Source organism: Heterodontus francisci, chromosome 9, assembly GCF_036365525.1.
Source record: "Heterodontus francisci isolate sHetFra1 chromosome 9, sHetFra1.hap1, whole genome shotgun sequence".
NCBI classification, from domain to species: Eukaryota; Metazoa; Chordata; class Chondrichthyes; order Heterodontiformes; family Heterodontidae; genus Heterodontus; species Heterodontus francisci.
Window position 1 is genome coordinate 5,791,364 of NC_090379.1, and position 22,036 is coordinate 5,813,399.

The 22,036-nt window shown below is 49.3% G+C and overlaps 1 protein-coding gene across 4 annotated transcripts in view; it reads right to left on the reverse strand.

Moving 5' to 3' along the window:
- Positions 1–22,036, reverse strand: part of esr2a (estrogen receptor 2a) — a 569,342-nt gene that overhangs the window by 167,094 nt on the left and 380,212 nt on the right. For all 4 annotated transcript variants that reach the window (XM_068038484.1, XM_068038485.1, XM_068038486.1 and 1 more), the window contains exon 3: positions 11,136–11,302. In XM_068038484.1, coding sequence (XP_067894585.1) covers positions 11,136–11,302 — 167 coding nt within the window. The remainder of the gene's footprint in view (positions 1–11,135; positions 11,303–22,036) is intronic.

Genomic DNA, 22,036 nt, shown 5'->3' on the forward strand with positions numbered 1-22,036 from the left:
CAGACCGCAGACCCCAGACCGCAGACCCCAGAGTGCAGACCCCAGACCGCAGATCCCAGACCGCAGACCCCAGACCGCAGACCCCAGACCGCAGACTCCAGAGCGCAGACCCCAGACCGCAGACTCAAGACCGCAGACCCCAGAGCGCAGACCCCAGAGCGCAGACCCCAGACCCCAGACCGCAGACCCCAGAACCCAGACCCCAGACTGCAGACCCCAGAACCCAGAACCCAGACTCCAGAGCGCAGACTCCAGAGCGCAGACTCCAGACCGCAGACTCCAGAGCGCAGACCCTAGGCTGCAGACCCCAGACCGCAGACCCCAGACCCCAAACTCCAGATCCCAGAACCCTGACTCCAGACCCCAGACCCCAGACTGCAGAACCCACACCCCAGACCTCACACCCCAGACTGTAGGTTGCAGACTGCAGACCTCCCAACCACAGCCCAGGATCTGGAGGGAGCGCTGCAGAGACAAACTGAAAAGCAAACCCAGGGATCCTTCTTACAATTGAGGAGAACAATTCACTCACCACAAGAGTCTCAATGATAACCTGCTGAGAAACAACAGGTGTTTCAGTTTTACACAACAAAATAGTGATTAAAAACAATGAACTGATTTACTCTAATTAAGTGCAGACTGCACCAGTAAAAGTATTTAAACTTATTTTGTGAACGTAACTCTCTCTGGTAGGATAATAAAACTATCACCGCTCTTTAGAAAATATTTATTTTCAATATTGTACATGACTAAAACCTTGAGTTGAGTTTAATTTCATTCTCTGCAGCAATGGGAATCATGGTACAAAGTGCAAACCTATTATTGGGCAGCACAAAACTGAATTTAATGCCTATTAAAGAAAAATGAATCGATCTTTGAGCTCATTTTCGCAATTGTGTATTTTCTTCAAACTTGTTGACGGGCCCTGTAGGTTCCTTCTCTCAGGTTTAGTGGTTGCTATTTATTTATTTATTCCCAACAGACTCTTGCTGCTGATAGCTGAGCAATCAATTCACTGCATTATTTATTTTAAGAGTCTGTTGGTACAACTTCTTTTTCTAAATACTTCTCTCCAAAAGGACAAAAACAGCAGAAGCATGGGAACATCACCACCTGCAAGTTCCCCGACAATCCACACACCATCCTGACTTGGAACTATATCGCTGTTCCTTCACTGTCACTGGGTCAAAATCCTGGAACTCCCTTCCTAACAGCACTGTGGGTGTATCTCCCCCACATGGACTGCAGCGGTTCAAGAAGGCAGCTCACCACCACCTTCTCAAGGGCAATTAGGGATGGTCAATAAATGCTGGCCTGGCCAATAATGCTCACATCCTGAGAATTTTTTTAAAAAACTATGTCCATGTCTCGGTCTTTCTCACTTGCACTCACTCCCCCTTTTCTCAAATGGATTCACTCACCAACTGATACCATGATAGCAAGGTTCAGACATCATTACCTAACCAATGAGATAACCTGTTACATAAGAGCATAAGAAATAGGAGCAGGAGTAGGCCATTCAGCCCCTCAAGCCTGCCCCGCCATTCAATAAGATCATGTCCCGGGCCTCAACTCCTCTTTCAGGCCTGCTCTGCCTAACACTCAACTACCTGAGATTTCAAAAATCTATCTACCTCCTCCTTAAATACATTTAGTGACCGAGCCTCCACAACTCTCTGAGAACAAAGAACAAAGAACAGTACAGCACAGGAACAAGCCATTCGGCCCTCCAAGCCTGCGCCAATCTTGATGCCTGCCTAAACTAACACCTTCTCCTCTTCAGGGGCCCATACCCCTCTATTCCCTTCCTATTTGTCAAGATGCCTCTTAAACGTCGCTATCGTATCTGCTTCCACCACCTCCCCTGGCAGCAAGTTCCAGGCACTCACCGCCCTCTGTGTAAAAAACTTGCCTCGCACATCCCCTCTAAACGTTGCCCCTCGCACCTTAAACCTATGTCCCCTAGTAACTGACTCTTCCACCCTGGGAAAAAGCTTCTGACTATCCACTCTGTCCATGCCGCTCATAACTTTGTAAACCTCTATCATGTCGCCCCTCCACCTCCGTCGTTCCAGTGAAAACAATCGGAGTTTTTCCAACCTCTCCTCATAGCTAATGCCCTCCAGATCAGGCAACATCCTGGTAAACCTCCTCTGTAACCTCTTCAAAGCCTCCACGTCCTTCTGGTAGTGTGGCAACCAGAATTGCACGCAATATTCTAAGTGTGGCCTAACTAAGGTTCTGTACAGCTGCAACATGACTTGCCAATTTTTATACTCTGTGCCCCGACCGATGAAGGCAAGCATGCCGGATGCCTTCTTGACTACCTTATCCACCTGCGTTGCCACTTTCAGTGACCTGTGGACCTGTACGCCCAGATCTCTCTGCCTGTCAATACTCCTAAGGGTTCTGCCATTTACTGTATACCTCCCACCTGCATTAGACCTTCCAAAATGCATTACCTCACATTTGTCCGGATTAAACTCCATCTGCCATTTCTCCACCCAAGTCTCCAACCGATCTATATCCTGCTGTATCCTCTGACAATCCTCATCATTATCCGCAACTCCACCAACCTTTGTGTCGTCCGCAAACTTACGAATCAGACAAGCTACATTTTCCTCCAAATCATTTATATATACTACAAACAGCAAAGGTCCCAGCACTGTTCCCTGCACAACACCACTAGTCACATCCCTCCATTCAGAAAAACGCCCATCCCCTGTTACCCTCTGTCTTCTGTGACCGAGCCAGTTCTGTATCCATCTTGCCAGCTCACCTCTGATCCCGTGTGACTTCACCTTTTGTACCAGTCTGCCATGCGGGACCTTGTCAAAGGCTTTACTAAAGTCTATATAGATAACTTCCACTGCCCTTCCCTCATCAATCATCTTCATCACTTCCTCAAAAAACTCAATCAAATTAATAAGACATGACCTCCCCTTCACAAAACCATGCTGTCTCTTGCTAATAAGTTCATTCGTTTCCAAATGGGAGTAAATCCTGTCCCGAAGAATCCTCTCTAATAGTTTCCCTATCACTGACATAAGGCTCACCGGCCTATAATTTCCTGGATTATCCTTGCCACCCTTCTTAAACAAAGGAACAACATTGGCTATTTTCCAGTCCTCTGGGACCTCACCTGTAGCCAATGAGGATGCAAAGATTTCTGGCAAGGCCCCAGCAATTTCTTCCCTTGCCTCCCTTAGTATTCTAGGGTAGATCCCATCAGACCCTGGGGACTTATCTACCTTAATGCTTTGCAAGACACCCAACACCTCCTCCTTTTTGATAATGAGATGACTGAGACTATCTGCACTCCCTTCCCTAGACTCATCATCCACCAAGTCCTTCTCTTTGGTGAATACTGATGCAAAGTACTCATTTAGCACCTTGCCCATTTCCTCTGGCTCCACGCATAGATTCCCATCTCTGTCCTTGAGTGGGCCAACCTTTTCCCTGGTTACCCTCTTGTTCTTTATATATGTATAAAAAGCCTTGGGATTTTCCTTATTCCTGTTTGCCAATGACTTTTCACGACCCCTTTTAGCCCTCCTTACTCCTTGCTTAAGTTCCTTCCTACTGTCTTTATATTCCTCAAGGGATTCGTCTGTTCCTAGCCTTCCAGCCCTTACAAATGCCTCCTTTTTCTTTTTGACTAGGCTCACAATATCCCGTGTTATCCAAGCCTCCTGAAACTTGCCAAACTTGTCTTTCTTCCTCACAGGAACATGCTGGTCCTGGATTCTAATCAACTGACGTTTGAAAGACTCCCACATGTCAGATGTTGATTTACCCTCAAACAGCCGCCCCCAATCTAAATTCTTCAGTTCCTGCCTAATATTGCTATAATTAGCCTTCCCCCAATTTAGCACCTTCACCCGAGGACTACTCTTATCTTTATCCACAAGTACCTTAAAACTTATGGAATTATGGTCACTGTTCCCGAAATGCTCCCCCACTGAAACTTCGACCACCAGACCGGGCTCATTCCCCAATACCAGGTCCAGAATGGCCCCATCCCTAGTTGGACTATCCACATACTGTTTCAAGAAGCCCTCCTGGATGCTCCTCACAAATTCTGCCCCATCCAAGCCCCTAGCACTAAGTGAGTCCCAGTCAATATTGGGGAAGTTAAAGTCACCCACCACTACAGCCCTGTTACCTTCACATCTTTCCAAAATCTGTCTACATAGCTGCCGAATCGCTAGGTAAGTACTTTATACTGAAACTTACCTTCCCAGCTGCCCCCTGGCTCGCACTCTCACTGCTACCGCTGTTCAAAAAGAAGAGAATTCCAGAGATTCAGCACCCTCAGAGAGAAGAAATTCCTTCACATCTCAGTTTTAAATGTGTGCCCCTTTATTCTGTAATTATGTCCCCTAGTTCGAGATTCCCCCACTAGTGGAAACATATTCTCAACATCTACCCTGTCAAGCCCCCTTAAAATCTTATATGTTGCAATAAGATCACCTCTCATTCTTCTAAACTCCAATGAATAAAGACCTAACCTATTTAGCCGTTCTTGATAAGACAGCCTCTTCATCCCAGGAATCAGCCTAGTGAATCTTTTCTGAACTGCCTCCAATGCTAGTATATCCTTCCTTAAATACAGGGACCAAAACTGTCCGCAGTACTCCAGGTGTGGCCTCACCAACACCTTGTACGGTTGTAACAGGACTTCCCTATTTTTAAACTGTTTTAAAAGTATTTTTAAACCCCTTAGCAATAAAGGCCAAAATTCCATTTGCCTTCCTAATTACTTGCTGCACCTGCATGCTAACCTTGTGTTTCATGTACAAGAACACCCAGATCCCTCTGTACTGCAGTATTTTGTAGTCTTTCTCCAATTAAATAATAATCTGCCTTTTTATTCTTCCTACCAAAGTGGATGACTTCACACTTTACCACATTGAACACCATCTGCCAGGTTTTTGCCCACTCACTTAACCTATCCATATCCCTTTGCAGATTGTTTGTGTCCTCATCACAACATGTCTTCCCACCTATTTTTGTATCATCAGCAAATTTGGATACATTACACTCTGTCCCTTCCTCTAAGTCACTAATATAGACAGTAAATAGTTGAGGCCCTAGGACCGATCCTTGTGACACCCCACTAGTTACGGCTTTCCAACCTGAAAAAGACCCATTGATCCCGACTCTCCGCCTTCTGTGTGTTAGCCAATCCTCAATCCATCCCAACACATTACCCCCAATACCCTGAGCTCCTATTTTGTGCAATAACCTCTTATGTGGCACCTTATCAAAATCCAAATACACAACATCTACTGGTTCCCTTTTATCCACTCTGCTTGTTATATCCTCAAAGAACTCTAACAAATTTGTCAAACAGTAAGAGCTTCATAAAACCATGTTGACTCTGTTTGATTGCATTATGTTTTTCTAAATGTCCTGCTATTTCTTCCTTAATAATGGACTCTAGCATTTTCCCAATGACTGATGTTAAGCTAACTTCCAATTTGCTTCCAATTTCCACCCTTCTCTCACCTTTACATGGTCCATCTCTGACACTTCCCTTCCCTTCCTCGACTTCTCTGTCTCCATCTCTGGGGATAGGTTGTCTACCAATATCCATTATAAGCCCACTGACTCCCACAGCTACCTCGACTACACTTCTTCACACCCTACCTCCTGTAAGGACTCCATTCCATTCTCCCAGTTTCTCCGTCTCCGACGCATCTGCTCTGATGATGCTACCTTCCATGACGGTGCTTCTGATATGACCTCCTTTTTCCTCAACCGAGGATTTCCCCCCACTGTGGTTGACAGGGCCCTCAACCGTGTCCGACCCATTCCCCGCACCTCTACCCTCACCCCTTCCCCTCCCTCCCAGAACCGTGACAGGGTTCCCCTTGTCCTCACTTTTCATCCCACCAGCCTCCATATCCAAAGGATCATCCTCCGCCATTTTCGCCACCTCCAGCGTGATGCCACTACCAGTCGCATCTTCCCCTCCCTTCCCCTGTCAGCATTCCGAAGGGATCGTTCCCTCCGCGACACCCTGGTCCACTCCTCCATTACCCCCACCACCTCGTCCCCGTCCCAGGGCACCTTCCCTTGCAATCGCAGGAGGTGTTATACCTGCCCATTTACCTCCTCTCTCCTCACTATCCCAGGCCCCAAACACTCCTTTCAGGTGAAGCAGCGATTTACTTGTACTTCTTTCAATGTAGTATACTGTATTCGCTGCTCACAGTGTGGTCTCCTCTACATTGGGGAGACCAAGCGCAGACTGGGTGACCGCTTTGCGGAACATCTCCGCTCAGTCCGCAAGCAGGACCCTGAGCTTCCGGTTGCTTGCCATTTCAACACTCCCCCCTGCTCTCATGCTCACATCTCTGTCCTGGGATTGCTGCAGTGTTCCAGTGAACATCAACGCAAGCTCGAGGAACAGCATCTCATCTACCGATTAGGCACACTACAGCCTGCCGGACTGAACATTGAGTTCAATAATTTCAGAGCATGACAGCCCCCCTCTTTACTTTCATTTTTAGTCATTTTTAGTTATTTTTTCTTCCTTTTTTTTTTGCATTCCTTTTTACATTTTTTGCATTTATTTCATTTCATCTTAGTTTGTTCAGTTTGCTTACCCACTGTTTTTTTCAGGTTGTTTTTCTTCAGGTTTGCACTTGCTGATGTTCTATATTCAGTATATTCACACCTAATCTGTACTAATGCTTTGTCTTTCAAAACACCATTAACATATTGTTTGCCTTTGCTCCGTGACCTTTTGGTCAGCTATGTGGCCTGGTCCAATCTGCACCTTCTCCTTTGTTATCTCTTGCCCAACCCCCACCTCACTTGTTTATAATCTGTGACTTTTCTAATATTTGTCAGTTCCGAAGAAGGGTCACTGACCCGAAACGTTAACTCTGCTTCTCTTTCCACAGATGCTGCCAGACCTGCTGAGTGAATCCAGCATTTCTTGTTTTTGTTTAAGCTAACTAGTCTATTGTTTCCTGTTTTCTGTGAATAGGGGTGTCACATTAGCGGTTTTCCAATCCGCTGGTACCCGACCGGAATCCAGTGAGTTTTGGTATATTGTGAACAATGTCTCCACTATCTCTGCAGCCACTTCTTTTAAACCCCTTGGATGCAGGCCATCGGGTCCTGGCGACTTGTCTGCCTTTAGTCCCATCAGTTTGTCCAGCACCTTTTCCCTCGTGATAGAGATTGTTACAAGTTCCTCCCTCCCATTTACACCTTGTTCATCTATTATTGTTGGGATGTTTATAGTGTCCTCCACCGTGAAGACCGATGCAAAATATTGGTTTAAATTATCTGCCATTTCCCTGTTCCCTGTTATTAATTCCCCATCCTCATCCTCAAAGGGTCCCACACTTACTTTAGCTACTCTCTTCCTTTCAATATACCCATAGAAGCTCTAACTGTTCGTTTTTATATTTCCAGCCAATTTACTCTCATAATCAATTTTCTCCCTCTTTATTAGTTTTTTAGTCATCCACTGCTAGTTTCTAAAAAATTCCCAATCCTCTGGGCTACCACTCGTTTTCACCACTTTGTACGCCTTTGTTTTTGATTTGATACTCTCCTTAACTTCCTTTGTTATCCATGGGTGGTTCATCGTTCACTTTGAGTCCTTCCTTCTGACTGGAATAAATGTTTGCTGAGTGTTATGAAATATCTGCTTGAAAGTCTGCCACTGCTCATCTACTGACTTCCCCTGTAGTCTATTTTCCCAGCCTGCTTTAGACAACTGTTTCTTCATACCTCTGTAATTGCCCTTGTTTAAGTTGAAGACACTGGTTTGAGACCCGAGTTGTTCACCCTCAAACTGAATTTAAAATTCTACCATGTTATGATCGCTTCCCCCTAAAGGATCCTTAACTACGAGATCTCTTATTAATCCAACCTCATTACACATTACCAAACCTAAAATAGCCTGTTCCCAGGTAGGTTCTGCAACATATTGCTCTAAGTAACAATCCCTGAGGCACTCTACAAATTCGTCTTCCATGCTACCCTTGCCAATTTGATTTGTCCAGTCTGTATGCTGATTAAAATCACCCATGATAATTGCAGTGCCCTTCTTACACGCCTCCATTATTTCCTGATTAATATCTTGTCCTACAGAGAGGCAACTCTTCAGGGGCCTATAGACCACTCCCACCCGTGATTTCTATCCCTTGCTATTCCTTATTTCCACCCAAACTGATTCTGCTCACGATCTATCACAACTATATTATTACTCACAACAGCACTGATCCCTTCCTTTAATAACAAAGCTACACCACCTCCTTTTCCTTTCTGCCTATTCTTCCGAAACGTTGAATATCCTTGAACATTGAGATTCCAGTCCTGGTCATCCTGCAACCATGTCTCAGTGATAGCTGTCAAATCATATTCATTTATTTCTATCTGTGCCGCCAGCTCATCTATCTTGTTACAAATGCTACATGCATTTAGATAAAGAGCCTTAAGCTTTGACTTTTTACCATTTTTACCTACTCTGGTTCTAATTTCTGATGTACTCTCTGTCTCTGTACTCTATGCTTGTATTCTCTGTCCCTTCCTGTCACTCTCTGATTAATGTATGCTGCTTCACTCCCCTGCACCTCTGCTCTCTCATTACTATTTGACTTTTTAAACTTCCCTTCAATTGAACCCTCCCCCTTCACTATTTAGTTTAAAGCCTTATCTACAACCCTAGTGATACAATTCACCAGGACACTGATCCCAGCACGGTTCAAGTGAAGCCCATCCCAACGGAACAGCTCTCTCTTTCCCCAGCACTGGTGCCAGTGTCCCATGAATCAGAATCCATTTCTCCCACACCAATCTTTGAGCCACACATTTACCTCTCTAATCTTTTTACCCTATGCCAATTAGCGAATGGCTCAGGTAGTAATCCGGAGATTATTACTTTTGTGGTTCTGCTTTTTAATTTGGCCCCGAGCTGCTCAGAGTCCCTCAGCAGAACCTCTTTCCCCATCCTACCTATGTCGATGGTACCTACATGGACCATGACAACTGGATCTTTTCCCTCCCACTCCAAGTTCCTCTCCAGCCCAGAAGAGATGTCCTTAACCTTGGCACCAGGTAGGCAACACAGCCTTCGGGACTTTCTATCTTTGCTGCAGAGAATAGTATCTGTTCCCCTAACTATGCTATCCCCTACTACAACTACATTTCTATTTTCTCCCCCCACTTGAATGGCGCTCTGAACCATGGTGCTGTGATCAGGTCGCTCATTCTCCCTGCAGTCTGCGCCCTCGTCCATACTGGGAGCAAGGACCTCGTACCTATTGGATAAGGGCCTTCGCCATTGCTTCCCAAGGCCTATGAGGAATGTGTAGCACACATCTCAGACTGTGAGAGATTTGCTTTCCCTTTCAAACAGCTTCGGGCTGGATTTTAAGGAGACGCGATGTTGGGATCCGTGGTGGGGGGCGGGAACGGGGCACCTGAAGATGGCCCAGAATGAGGCCTTCCCTGCCCCCGAGCGACGGGACCACAATTAGAATATTTAAATCAATTTAATTAATTGATATAAATCTTGCTGGCGATCTATGACATGGCAGCTGGTACTCCTGCATCTTTGGATCCCCGTCCGGGAAAACGAGGCACCACACTGGTGGGGAGGAGGTAAGTTTATCAGCGTGGGAGGGTGGGGAACGTGGACAAATTAACATCATGGGTGTAGGGGATGGTTGTAGTTTGAAGTTTGTGCAGTTTTGGGGGTGGGGGAGGGGTGCGGGGAGAAGGTCCGATGGTAAATGTTATGCCATGTATCTTTAACTATTTAAATTCCCCGTCGGGCTGACAGCTGGAAAATGGCCTCAACGCCTGTGCACATCGCCGGGAACAGACAGCCCGCCTCCTCCATGTGAACGGGGGAGGGTGGCCCACCATTTTTGAAGCTCACCGTATAAAATCCAGCCCCTCAAAATGATCAAATGCACAACAAAGATTTATAGGTTTGCGACCGTGATTACCCACATCAAGTTCTGAAAGATTCAACAACTAACATTTGCCATTATCATCGCACCAGGTATCCCAAAATGATGTTAAATATTGGACTTTAAAGGCCAACCTCACCCTTTAAGACAGGAGGGCAGGAAATTGGGGTCATAACTGAGGTCTGCCCACAATCCTCTGCCACTTCTCAACAGGTCAACCAAAGTTTAAGAAACGAAATGGATCTTTTCCCTCCCCCATCTCACAGGCCATTCCTCGCTCGGGGCAGATTGTGATCACATTAACTGGCGAGGCCCAAATGCAAATGTCCCAAGTGGCTTCACAAAGGCCGAATCTGACCCAAATGGATGCTGATCCTCACGAGGGGTTAGGAGGGGGTCAGCGAGTTGGGGTTTTGGGAGAGTCGAGAAGGAAGTGATGAGCAGGTGAGGTTTAGGAAGAAAATTACGTTCTTCAAAACTTTTTCTTCGACGACATTTGATTTTTAGTTATAAAAATATCGGACATGGTAGAAAAAATGCTGTTTGGCAAATGGGGAAGGAAAGGTGCGTTCGCTTTCCGATTGGCTGGGTTGGGGCACTGTGAGGATCGACACATGTTGGGCAACCAATGGCGTGAGTGTGGGGGAGGGGCAGTTGGAAGCAGATGATGAAAGGTCACGGACCTGAAATGTCAACTCTGCTTCTCTCTCCACAGATGCTGCCTGACCTGCTGAGTATTTCCAGCACTCTCTGTTTCGATTTCAGGTTTCCAGCATCTGCAGTATTTTGCTTTTGGAGGCAGCTTTTGGTGACCCTTCAGGAACATGTCCAATCAGAATTGGCAGTCCTCTGACACCTCCTCATTCTGGACACCCCAGCCAAAGAAAATAGATTCTTCATATCTACCCTTTATCATTGATCACTCTTTAACTTTTCATACACTCGGAAATACAAGCCTAGTCTGTGCAACTGTCCTCGTAACTTAACCCTTTGAGCTCCGGTATCACTCTGGTGAATCTGTGCTCCAAACTCTCCAAGACTAATATATCCTTCCTGAAGTGGGGTGTCCAAAACTGCACACATGTCTGTATTAATCAAAGCATCACCCTTTATATTCCAGCCCCGTGAGATAAAGGCCAACATTCTATTAGCGTTTTGTAGACCCAAAACAAACAGCAGTGCAGCCCATACCTTGAATGCTTCTTTTGAAGAAGGCTTTACAGCCCTCACAGGACCAAACTCCGTAGTGATATCCTGAGGCAAAATCATTGCAGACGGCACAGAAGTGAGCGTCACGTCTGGAGCACACACTGTTACCAGAGGAACTGGGTGTCGCAGGTTTTTTCCTCAAATTCTCCCTGGTGAAAAGAAAGACAGAACTTGCATTTCTATAGCACCATTCATGACCTCAGGAATTCTCAAAGCGCTTTCCAGCCAATGAAACACATTTGAAATGCAGTCACTGTTATAATATACGAAACGCAGCACACATTTGGCACACAGCAAGATCCCACAAACAGCAATGTGATAATCTGTGATGTGGTTAAAGGATAAATATTGGCCAAGACCACAAGGGAGAATTCCCCCGCTCTTCTACAAAAGAGTGCCATGGGATCTTTTACATCCACACGAGAGGGTAGACAGATCCTCGGTTTAATGTATCATCTGAAAGATAACACGTACGGCAGTGCAGCAGACCCTCAGTACTGACCCTCCGACAGTGCAGAACTCTATCAGTACTGACCCTCCGACAGTGCAGAACTCTATCAGTACTGACCCTCTGACAGTGCAGCACTCCCTCAGTATAGACCCTCCAACAGTGCAGCATTCCCTCAGTACTGACCCTCTGACAGTCCAGCACTCCCTCAGTACAGACCCTCCGTCAGTGCGGCACTCCCTCAGTACTGACCCTCCGACAGTGTGGCACTCTCTCAGTACTGACCCTCTGACAGTTCAGCACTCTCTCAGTACTGACCCTCTGACAGTGCAGCACTCCCTCAGTACTGACCCCCCGACAGTGCGGCACTCCCTCAGTACTGACCGACAACGCGGCATTTCCTCAGTACTGACCTCCAACAGTGCAGCACTCCCTCAGTACTGACCCGCTGACAGCGTGGCACTCCCTCAGTACTGACCCTCCGACAGCGCAACAATCCCTCAGTACTGACCCTCCGACAGTGCAGCACTCTCTCAGTACTGACCCTCCGACAGTGCAGCACTCCCTCAGTACTGACCCTCCGACAGTGCAGCACTCCCTCAGTACTGACCCGCCGACAGTGCAGCACTCCCTCAGTACTGACCCTCCGACAACGCGGCACTTCCTCAGTACTGACCTCCAACAGTGCAGCACTCCCTCAGTACTGACCCTCCGACAGTGCGGCACTTCCTCAGTACTGACCTCCAACAGTGCAGCACTCCCTCAGTACTGACCCTCTGGCAGTGCAGCACACCCTGAGTACTGACACTCCGGCAGTGCAGCACTCCCTCAGTACTGACCCTCCGACAGTGCAGCACTCCCTCAGTACTGACCCTCCGGCAGTGCAGCACTCCCTCAGTACTGACCCTCCGACAGTGCAGCACTCCCTCAGTACTGACCCTCCGGCAGTGCAGCACTCCCTCAGTACTGACCCTCCGACAGTGCAGCACTCCCTCAGTACTGACCCTCCGACAGTGCAGCACTCCCTCAGTACTGACCCTCCGACAGTGCAGCACTCCCTCAGTACTGCCCCTCCGACAGTGCAGAGAATGCAGGATACGATTCCCATTCCGGACAGTCCACTCTCCGGGTCAGACAGTGCAGGATACGATTCCCATTCCGGACAGTCCACTCTCTGGGTCAGACAGTGCAGGATACGATTCCCATTCCGGACAGTCCACTCTCTGGGTCAGACAGTGCAGGATACGATTCCCATTCCGGACAGTCCACTCTCTGGGTCAGACAGTGCAGGATACGATTCCCATTCCGGACAGTCCACTCTCTGGGTCAGACAGTGCAGGATACGATTCCCTATTCCCGACAGTCCACTCTCTGGGTCAGACAGTGCAGGATACGATTCCCATTCCGGACAGTCCACTCTCTGGGTCAGACAGTGCAGGATACGATTCCCATTCCGGACAGTCCACTCTCTGGGTCAGACAGTGCAGGATACGATTCCCATTCCGGACAGTCCACTCTCTGGGTCAGACAGTGCAGGATACGATTCCCATTCCGGACAGTCCACTCTCTGGGTCAGACAGTGCAGGATACGATTCCCTATTCCCGACAGTCCACTCTCTGGGTCAGACAGTGCAGGATACGATTCCCATTCCGGACAGTCCACTCTCTGGGTCAGACAGTGCAGGATACGATTCCCATTCCGGACAGTCCACTCTCTGGGTCAGACAGTGCAGGATACGATTCCCTATTCCCGACAGTCCACTCTCTGGGTCAGACAGTGCAGGATACGATTCCCATTCCGGACAGTCCACTCTCCGGGTCAGACAGTGCAGGATACGATTCCCTATTCCGGACAGTCCACTCTCCGGGTCAGACAGTGCAGGATACGATTCCCTATTCCGGACAGTCCACTCTCCGGGTCAGACAGTGCAGGATACGATTCCCATTCCAGACAGTCCACTCTCTGGGTCAGACAGTGCAGGATACGATCCCATTCCGGACAGTCCACTCTCCGGGTCAGACGGTGCAGGATACGATTCCCTATTCCGGACAGTCCACTCTCCGGGTCAGACAGTGCAGGATACGATTCCCTATTCCGGACAGTCCACTCTCTGGGTCAGACAGTGCAGGATACGATTCCCTATTCCGGACAGTCCACTCTCCGGGTCAGACAGTGCAGGATACGATTCCCATTCCAGACAGTCCACTCTCCGGGTCAGACAGTGCAGGATACGATTCCCATTCCGGACAGTCCACTCTCTGGGTCAGACAGTGCAGGATACGATTCCCATTCCGGACAGTCCACTCTCCGGGTCAGACAGTGCAGGATACGATTCCCATTCCGGACAGTCCACTCTCCGGGTCAGACAGTGCAGGATACGATTCCCATTCCGGACAGTCCACTCTCCGGGTCAGACAGTGCAGGATACGATTCCCTATTCCGGACAGTCCACTCTCAGGGTCAGACGGTGCAGGATACGATTCCCATTCCGGACAGTCCACTCTCTGGGTCAGACAGTGCAGGATACGATTCCCATTCCGGACAGTCCACTCTCTGGGTCAGACAGTGCAGGATACGATTCCCATTCCGGACAGTCCACTCTCCGGGTCAGACAGTGCAGGATACGATTCCCTATTCCGGACAGTCCACTCTCAGGGTCAGACAGTGCAGGATACGATTCCCTATTCCGGACAGTCCACTCTCAGGGTCAGACGGTGCAGGATACGATCCCTATTCCGGACAGTCCACTCTCCGGGTCAGACAGTGCAGGATACGATTCCCTAATCCGGACAGTCCACTCTCCGGGTCAGACGGTGCAGGATACGATTCCCATTCCGGACAGTCCACTCTCCGGGTCAGATGGTGCAGGATACGATCCCATTCCGGACAGTCCACTCTCCGGGTCAGACGGTGCAGGATACGATTCCCATTCCGGACAGTCCACTCTCTGGGTCAGACAGTGCAGGATACGATTCCCATTCCGGACAGTCCACTCTCCGGGTCAGACAGTGCAGGATACGATTCCCTAATCCGGACAGTCCACTCTCCGGGTCAGACGGTGCAGGATACGATTCCCATTCCAGACAGTCCACTCTCCGGGTCAGACGGTGCAGGATACGATTCCCATTCCGGACAGTCCACTCTCCAGGTCAGACAGTGCAGGATACGATTCCCATTCCGGACAGTCCACTCTCCAGGTCAGACGGTGCAGGATACGATTCCCATTCCAGACAGTCCACTCTCCGGGTCAGACAGTGCAGGATACGATTCCCTATTCCGGACAGTCCACTCTCCAGGTCAGACAGTGCAGGATACGATTCCCTAATCCGGACAGTCCACTCTCCGGGTCAGACGGTGCAGGATACGATTCCCTAATCCGGACAGTCCACTCTCTGGGTCAGACAGTGCAGGATACGATCCCATTCCGGACAGTCCACTCTCCGGGTCAGACGGTGCAGGATACGATTCCCATTCCGGACAGTCCACTCTCCGGGTCAGACAGTGCAGGATACGATTCCCATTCCAGACAGTCCACTCTCCGGGTCAGACAGTGCAGGATACGATTCCCTATTCCGGACAGTCCACTCTCCAGGTCAGACAGTGCAGGATACGATTCCCTAATCCGGACAGTCCACTCTCCGGGTCAGACGGTGCAGGATACGATTCCCTAATCCGGACAGTCCACTCTCTGGGTCAGACGGTGCAGGATACGATTCCCTAATCCGGACAGTCCACTCTCCAGGTCAGACGGTGCAGGATACGATTCCCATTCCAGACAGTCCACTCTCCGGGTCAGACAGTGCAGGATACGATTCCCATTCCCGACAGTCCACTCTCCGGGTCAGACAGGGCAGGATACGATTCCCATTCCGGACAGTCCACTCTCCAGGTCAGACGGTGCAGGATACGATTCCCATTCCAGACAGTCCACTCTCCAGGTCAGACGGTGCAGGATACGATTCCCATTCCGGACAGTCCACTCTCCGGGTCAGATGGTGCAGGATACGATTCCCATTCCGGACAGTCCACTCTCCGGGTCAGATGGTGCAGGATACGATCCCATTCCGGACAGTCCACTCTCCGGGTCAGACGGTGCAGGATACGATCCCTATTCCAGACAGTCCACTCTCCGGGTCAGACGGTGCAGGATACGATTCCCTATTCCGGACAGTCCACTCTCCGGGTCAGACAGTGCAGGATACGATTCCCATTCCGGACAGTCCACTCTCCGGGTCAGACAGTGCAGGATACGATTCCCATTCCGGACAGTCCACTCTCCGGGTCAGATGGTGCAGGATACGATCCCATTCCGGACAGTCCACTCTCCGGGTCAGACGGTGCAGGATACGATCCCTATTCCAGACAGTCCACTCTCCGGGTCAGACGGTGCAGGATACGATTCCCTATTCCGGACAGTCCACTCTCCGGGTCAGACAGTGCAGGATACGATTCCCATTCCGGACAGTCCACTCTCCGGGTCAGACAGTGCAGGATACGATTCCCATTCCGGACAGTCCACTCTCCGGGTCAGACAGTGCAGGATACGATTCCCATTCCGGACAGTCCACTCTCTGGGTCAGACAGTGCAGGATACGATTCCCTATTCCGGACAGTCCACTCTCCGGGTCAGACAGTGCAGGATACGATTCCCATTCCCGACAGTCCACTCTCCGGGTCAGACAGTGCAGGATACGATTCCCATTCCGGACAGTCCACTCTCTGGGTCAGACGGTGCAGGATACGATTCCCAATTCCGGACAGTCCACTCTCCGGGTCAGACAGTGCAGGATACGATTCCCATTCCAGACAGTCCACTCTCCGGGTCAGACGGTGCAGGATACGATTCCCAATTCCGGACAGTCCACTCTCCGGGTCAGACAGTGCAGGATACGATTCCCATTCCAGACAGTCCACTCTCCAGGTCAGACGGTGCAGGATACGATTCCCATTCCAGACAGTCCACTCTCCGGGTCAGACAGTGCAGGATACGATTCCCTATTCCGGACAGTCCACTCTCTGGGTCAGACAGTGCAGGATACGATCCCTATTCCGGACAGTCCACTCTCCGGGTCAGACAGTGCAGGATACGATTCCCTATTCCGGACAGTCCACTCTCCGGGTCAGACAGTGCAGGATACGATTCCCATTCCGGACAGTCCACTCTCCGGGTCAGACAGTGCAGGATACGATTCCCATTCCAGACAGTCCACTCTCCGGGTCAGACGGTGCAGGATACGATTCCCATTCCAGACAGTCCACTCTCCGGGTCAGACGGTGCAGGATACGATTCCCATTCCGGACAGTCCACTCTCTGGGTCAGACAGTGCAGGATACGATTCCCTATTCCGGACAGTCCACTCTCCGGGTCAGACGGTGCAGGATACGATTCCCATTCCGGACAGTCCACTCTCCAGGTCAGACGGTGCAGGATACGATTCCCATTCCGGACAGTCCACTCTCCAGGTCAGACGGTGCAGGATACGATTCCCATTCCGGACAGTCCACTCTCCAGGTCAGACGGTGCAGGATACGATTCCCATTCCGGACAGTCCACTCTCCAGGTCAGACGGTGCAGGATACGATCCCTATTCCGGACAGTCCACTCTCCGGGTCAGACAGTGCAGGATACGATTCCCATTCCGGACAGTCCACTCTCCAGGTCAGACAGTGCAGGATACGATTCCCATTCCGGACAGTCCACTCTCTGGGTCAGACAGTGCAGGATACGATTCCCTATTCCGGACAGTCCACTCTCCGGGTCAGACAGTGCAGGATACGATTCCCATTCCAGACAGTCCACTCTCCGGGTCAGACGGTGCAGGATACGATTCCCATTCCGGACAGTCCACTCTCTGGGTCAGACAGTGCAGGATACGATTCCCATTCCGGACAGTCCACTCTCCGGGTCAGACGGTGCAGGATACGATTCCCATTCCGGACAGTCCACTCTCCAGGTCAGACGGTGCAGGATACGATCCCTATTCCGGACAGTCCACTCTCCGGGTCAGACAGTGCAGGATACGATTCCCATTCCGGACAGTCCACTCTCCAGGTCAGACAGTGCAGGATACGATTCCCTAATCCGGACAGTCCACTCTCCGGGTCAGACGGTGCAGGATACGATTCCCTATTCCGGACAGTCCACTCTACGGGTCAGACGGTGCAGGATACGATTCCCTATTCCGGACAGTCCACTCTCTGGGTCAGACAGTGCAGGATACGATTCCCATTCCGGACAGTCCACTCTCCGGGTCAGACGTTGCAGGATACGATCCCTATTCCGGACAGTCCACTCTCCGGGTCAGACAGTGCAGGATACGATTCCCATTCCGGACAGTCCACTCTCCGGGTCAGACGGTGCAGGATACGATTCCCATTCCGGACAGTCCACTCTCCGGGTCAGACGGTGCAGGATACGATTCCCATTCCGGACAGTCCACTCTCCGGGTCAGACAGTGCAGGATACGATTCCCTATTCCGGATAGTCCACTCTCCGGGTCAGACGGTGCAGGATACGATTCCCATTCCGGACAGTCCACTCTCTGGGTCAGACAGTGCAGGATACGATTCCCTATTCCGGACAGTCCACTCTCCGGGTCAGACGGTGCAGGATACGATTCCCATTCCCGACAGTCCACTCTCTGGGTCAGACGGTGCAGGATACGATCCCTATTCCAGACAGTCCACTCTCCGGGTCAGACAGTGCAGGATACGATTCCCTATTCCGGACAGTCCACTCTCCGGGTCAGACGGTGCAGGATACGATTCCCATTCCGGACAGTCCACTCTCTGGGTCAGACAGTGCAGGATACGATCCCATTCCAGACAGTCCACTCTCCAGGTCAGACGGTGCAGGATACGATTCCCATTCCGGACAGTCCACTCTCCGGGTCAGACAGTGCAGGATACGATTCCCTAATCCGGACAGTCCACTCTCCAGGTCAGACAGTGCAGGATACGATTCCCTATTCCGGACAGTCCTGGTAAAGAGCGCCTGGAGCTCCCACTCTGAATTCTAGGTTGACATCCATTGGTATGCTCGTGCTCAGTGGGTGTGGGCGCCCCTTCACCCCTCATCAGATGGCTCTGGGAGCCCACAAAACCCGCCCCGCCCGCCCCATTGGCTGAGAGAGAGATGGTTACAGGCCACAGAAGGAGTATAGGAGTATGGCGGCCTGTCAGACTGTTAACTCACAAATCCTTCCACTATTCCAGCAGGAGAATGGCAAGATACAAAAACAATTACAGATGAGCTGAAAACATTTGACTTGATGTTTAACCACACTGGACAGGGATACAAAAAGGACTGAAGTCACGACACCCCGAGAGACACAGCGTGACAAACAGAATGGGTTCTGGGTGGGGGAGTGAGGGAGGCACTGGAATAGTGTAAGGAAAATGGGGCAGAATGAACACCCTAAATCTGTACCTTTGTGCCTTGTCAAAACTCATGATAACTAGTTGCTGAGAAGCAGCAGTGAATAGAACATCAATTGGTTTGTATCTGAACCACGGTCAGGATTAACAAATGGAGTCTGCTCTAAACCCCGGAACAAGTAACACATAATGGGTGGCACAGTGGCGCAGTGGTTAGCACCGCAGCCTCACAGCTCCAGGGACCCGGGTTCGATTCCGGGTACTGCATGTGCGGAGTTTGCACGTTCTCCCTGTGACCGCGTGGGTTTTCGCCGGGTGCTCCGGTTTCCTCCCACAGCCAAAGACTTGCAGGTTGATAGGTAAATTGGCCATTATAAATTACCCCTAGTGTAGGGAGGTGATAGGGAATATGGGATTACTGTAGGGTTAGTATAAATGGGTGGTTGTTGGTCGGCACAGACTCGGTGGGCCGAAGGGCCTCTTTCGGTGCTGTATCAATAAATAAATAAAAATAAAATAAATAATGACAGCACTCACCATGCAATAAGCAGGGTTTGTTCAGATTGTAACGTTGTAATAGAACCCTCCCCCCTCCATATAAACCATCCAATATAACTCACCCCAATGTAGACCACTTTAACATGTCCACAACACTATAAACCATCCAATATAACCTACATTTATATAACCTCCACCAGTAGAAAATCACGAGTAAACACTGCCCCAGTATAACCTCCCTAAAAATAACACACTTCAATATTGAATTTCTCAGTATAACCCACCACAACACACCCAACATGAGAGAGAATATGAAAAGAGAATGGCAGTTAACATAAAAGGGAATCCGAAAAGCTTCCACCAGCATGAAAATAGTAGTAAGAGGCAGGCTGGGTCCTAATAGGGACAAAGAGGGTGATATATGCTTGGCAAGGCTGGAATACGGAAGCCGGAATTTTACAGAGTTCCCGACGTCGGGCTCCGTGGCAGGTGGGGGAGCATTGGAAGATCATTCCGGTAACAGTCCACCACGGAGCCGACTGCCGGGTGGGCCGGGCCTGATCCTCCCTGCGACAGCGAGGCTCTGCGGCGGCCCCTCGCCACTGGGCGAAAGGACGCGGATTTAAGTGTGTTAATTAATTAAATGAATACATTTTAAATACACTTACCTGTGATCTTACGGTCGGGCTGCGACCTTCAGAACTGCAGCCAGCACTCGCGCGCCTTTACTTTCCCATCTGGGGAAAGCAGGTGCTGGAGTAGTCGGGGAGGGGAAGGTAAGATTCTTAGTGCAGGGGTGGGGGGGACAGGCTCACATTTTCATCATTAGTGTAAGGGACGGTGGGAAGGGGTGACCTGTGAACTTTGTTCAGTTCAGGGCAGGGGAAGGTCATGTTTTCAAGATAAGTATTTTGGGTGGGAGTGGGGGAGAAGGGGAAAAAAATGTTTTTCTGTTATTGGTGATAGAACTTTGATATGAACAACTTTATAGGAAGACTTTAAAAGTATAAATATGCCAGCAGGGAATGGCTGCCCTTTAAAAATGGCGCCAGTGCCTGCAGACAGGCAGCTGACGCCATTGCTGGCATCGCAGAGCCCGCCCCCTCCACGTGATAGGGGTCAGGGGTGGTGCAGGCTGACCGGGGTATTTAGTCGCCATGCGCAAGATCCCAGCAGCATGTGCAGGCTGCCATTTTCTATGTCCACCGCCAGCCCTAAGTGTTTACTAAGGACTAGGATGTTGACAAAATATCAGCAGAAGCGGAAATGGTAAAGGTAATGGATTCAGTGAAAATTAATAGGCAGGACACACTGGAAAGGCTGGTATGCTTGGAGTAGATAAGACGCCTGGTCCAGATGACAAAGTTGCTGAAGGAAGTGGGGATAGAGATAGTGGAAGGGCTTGTCATAATCTTCCAAACTTCCCTGGATACTGGGGAGGTGCCAAAGGATTCAAAAGTGGTAAATGTGACACCCTCACTCAAGAAAGGGTGTAAGGACAGTCCTAGTAACTGCAGGCTGGTCAGTTTAACATCACTGGTGAGTAAGGTTTTGGAAACAATAATCAGGGGAAAAAATGAACAGGTACTTTGAGAGGTTTGAGTTAATTAAGGAAAGCCAGCAGGGGATTTGTAAAAGGCAGAATGTGTTTGACTAATCTAATTGAGTTTTTTGATGAAGTAACTGAGAAGGTTGATAAAGGGAATGCAGTGGATGCTGTTTATATGGATTTTAACAAAGTGTTTGATAAGGTACCACATAAAAGGCTGGTTAACAAAATTGAGGCTCATGGAATAGGAGGGTCAGTGTCCAACTGGATAAAAAAAATCAGTTTAAGGACGGAAAACAGCGAGTCGTGGTAAATGGTTGTTTTTCAGACTGGAAGATGGTAGACAGTGGTGTTCCCCAAGGGTCAGTGCTAGGACCACTGCCCTTCTTGAAATAAATGTATTGGATATTGGAATACAGAATAAAATTTCTAAATTTACCGATGACACCAAACTTAGAACTTTGGCAAACAGTGAGGATGAAACCAATCAACTGCAACAGGACATAGATAGGAATGGGCAGACAAGTGGCAAATGGAATTTAATACAGAGAATTGTGAGGTGATACATTTTGGCAGAAGGGATAGGGAGAGGCAATATAGACTTAATGACACAGTTCTAAAGAGTGTGCAGGGACAGAGGGACCTGGGGGTTCATGTGCATAGATTTTTGAAGGTGGCAGGACATATTGAGAGAGTGGTTAGCAAAGCATATGGGATTTTGGGCTTCATAAATAGAGGCATCGAGTACAAAAGTAGGGAAGTTATACTGAACCTTTATAAAGCTCTGGTTATATCACAACTAGAGTCCTGTATCCAGTTCTAGTCACTTTCGGAAGGATGTGAGAGTCCTTGAGAGGGTGCAGAGGAGATTTACCAGAATGGTTCCACGGATGGGGGATTTTAGTTACAAGGTTAATCTCCTTTGCTCCAAAGAGAAGAAAGGGAGATTTGATAGAGGTGTACAAGATTATGACAAGTTTATATAAGGCAAACAAAGATAAGTTGTTTCC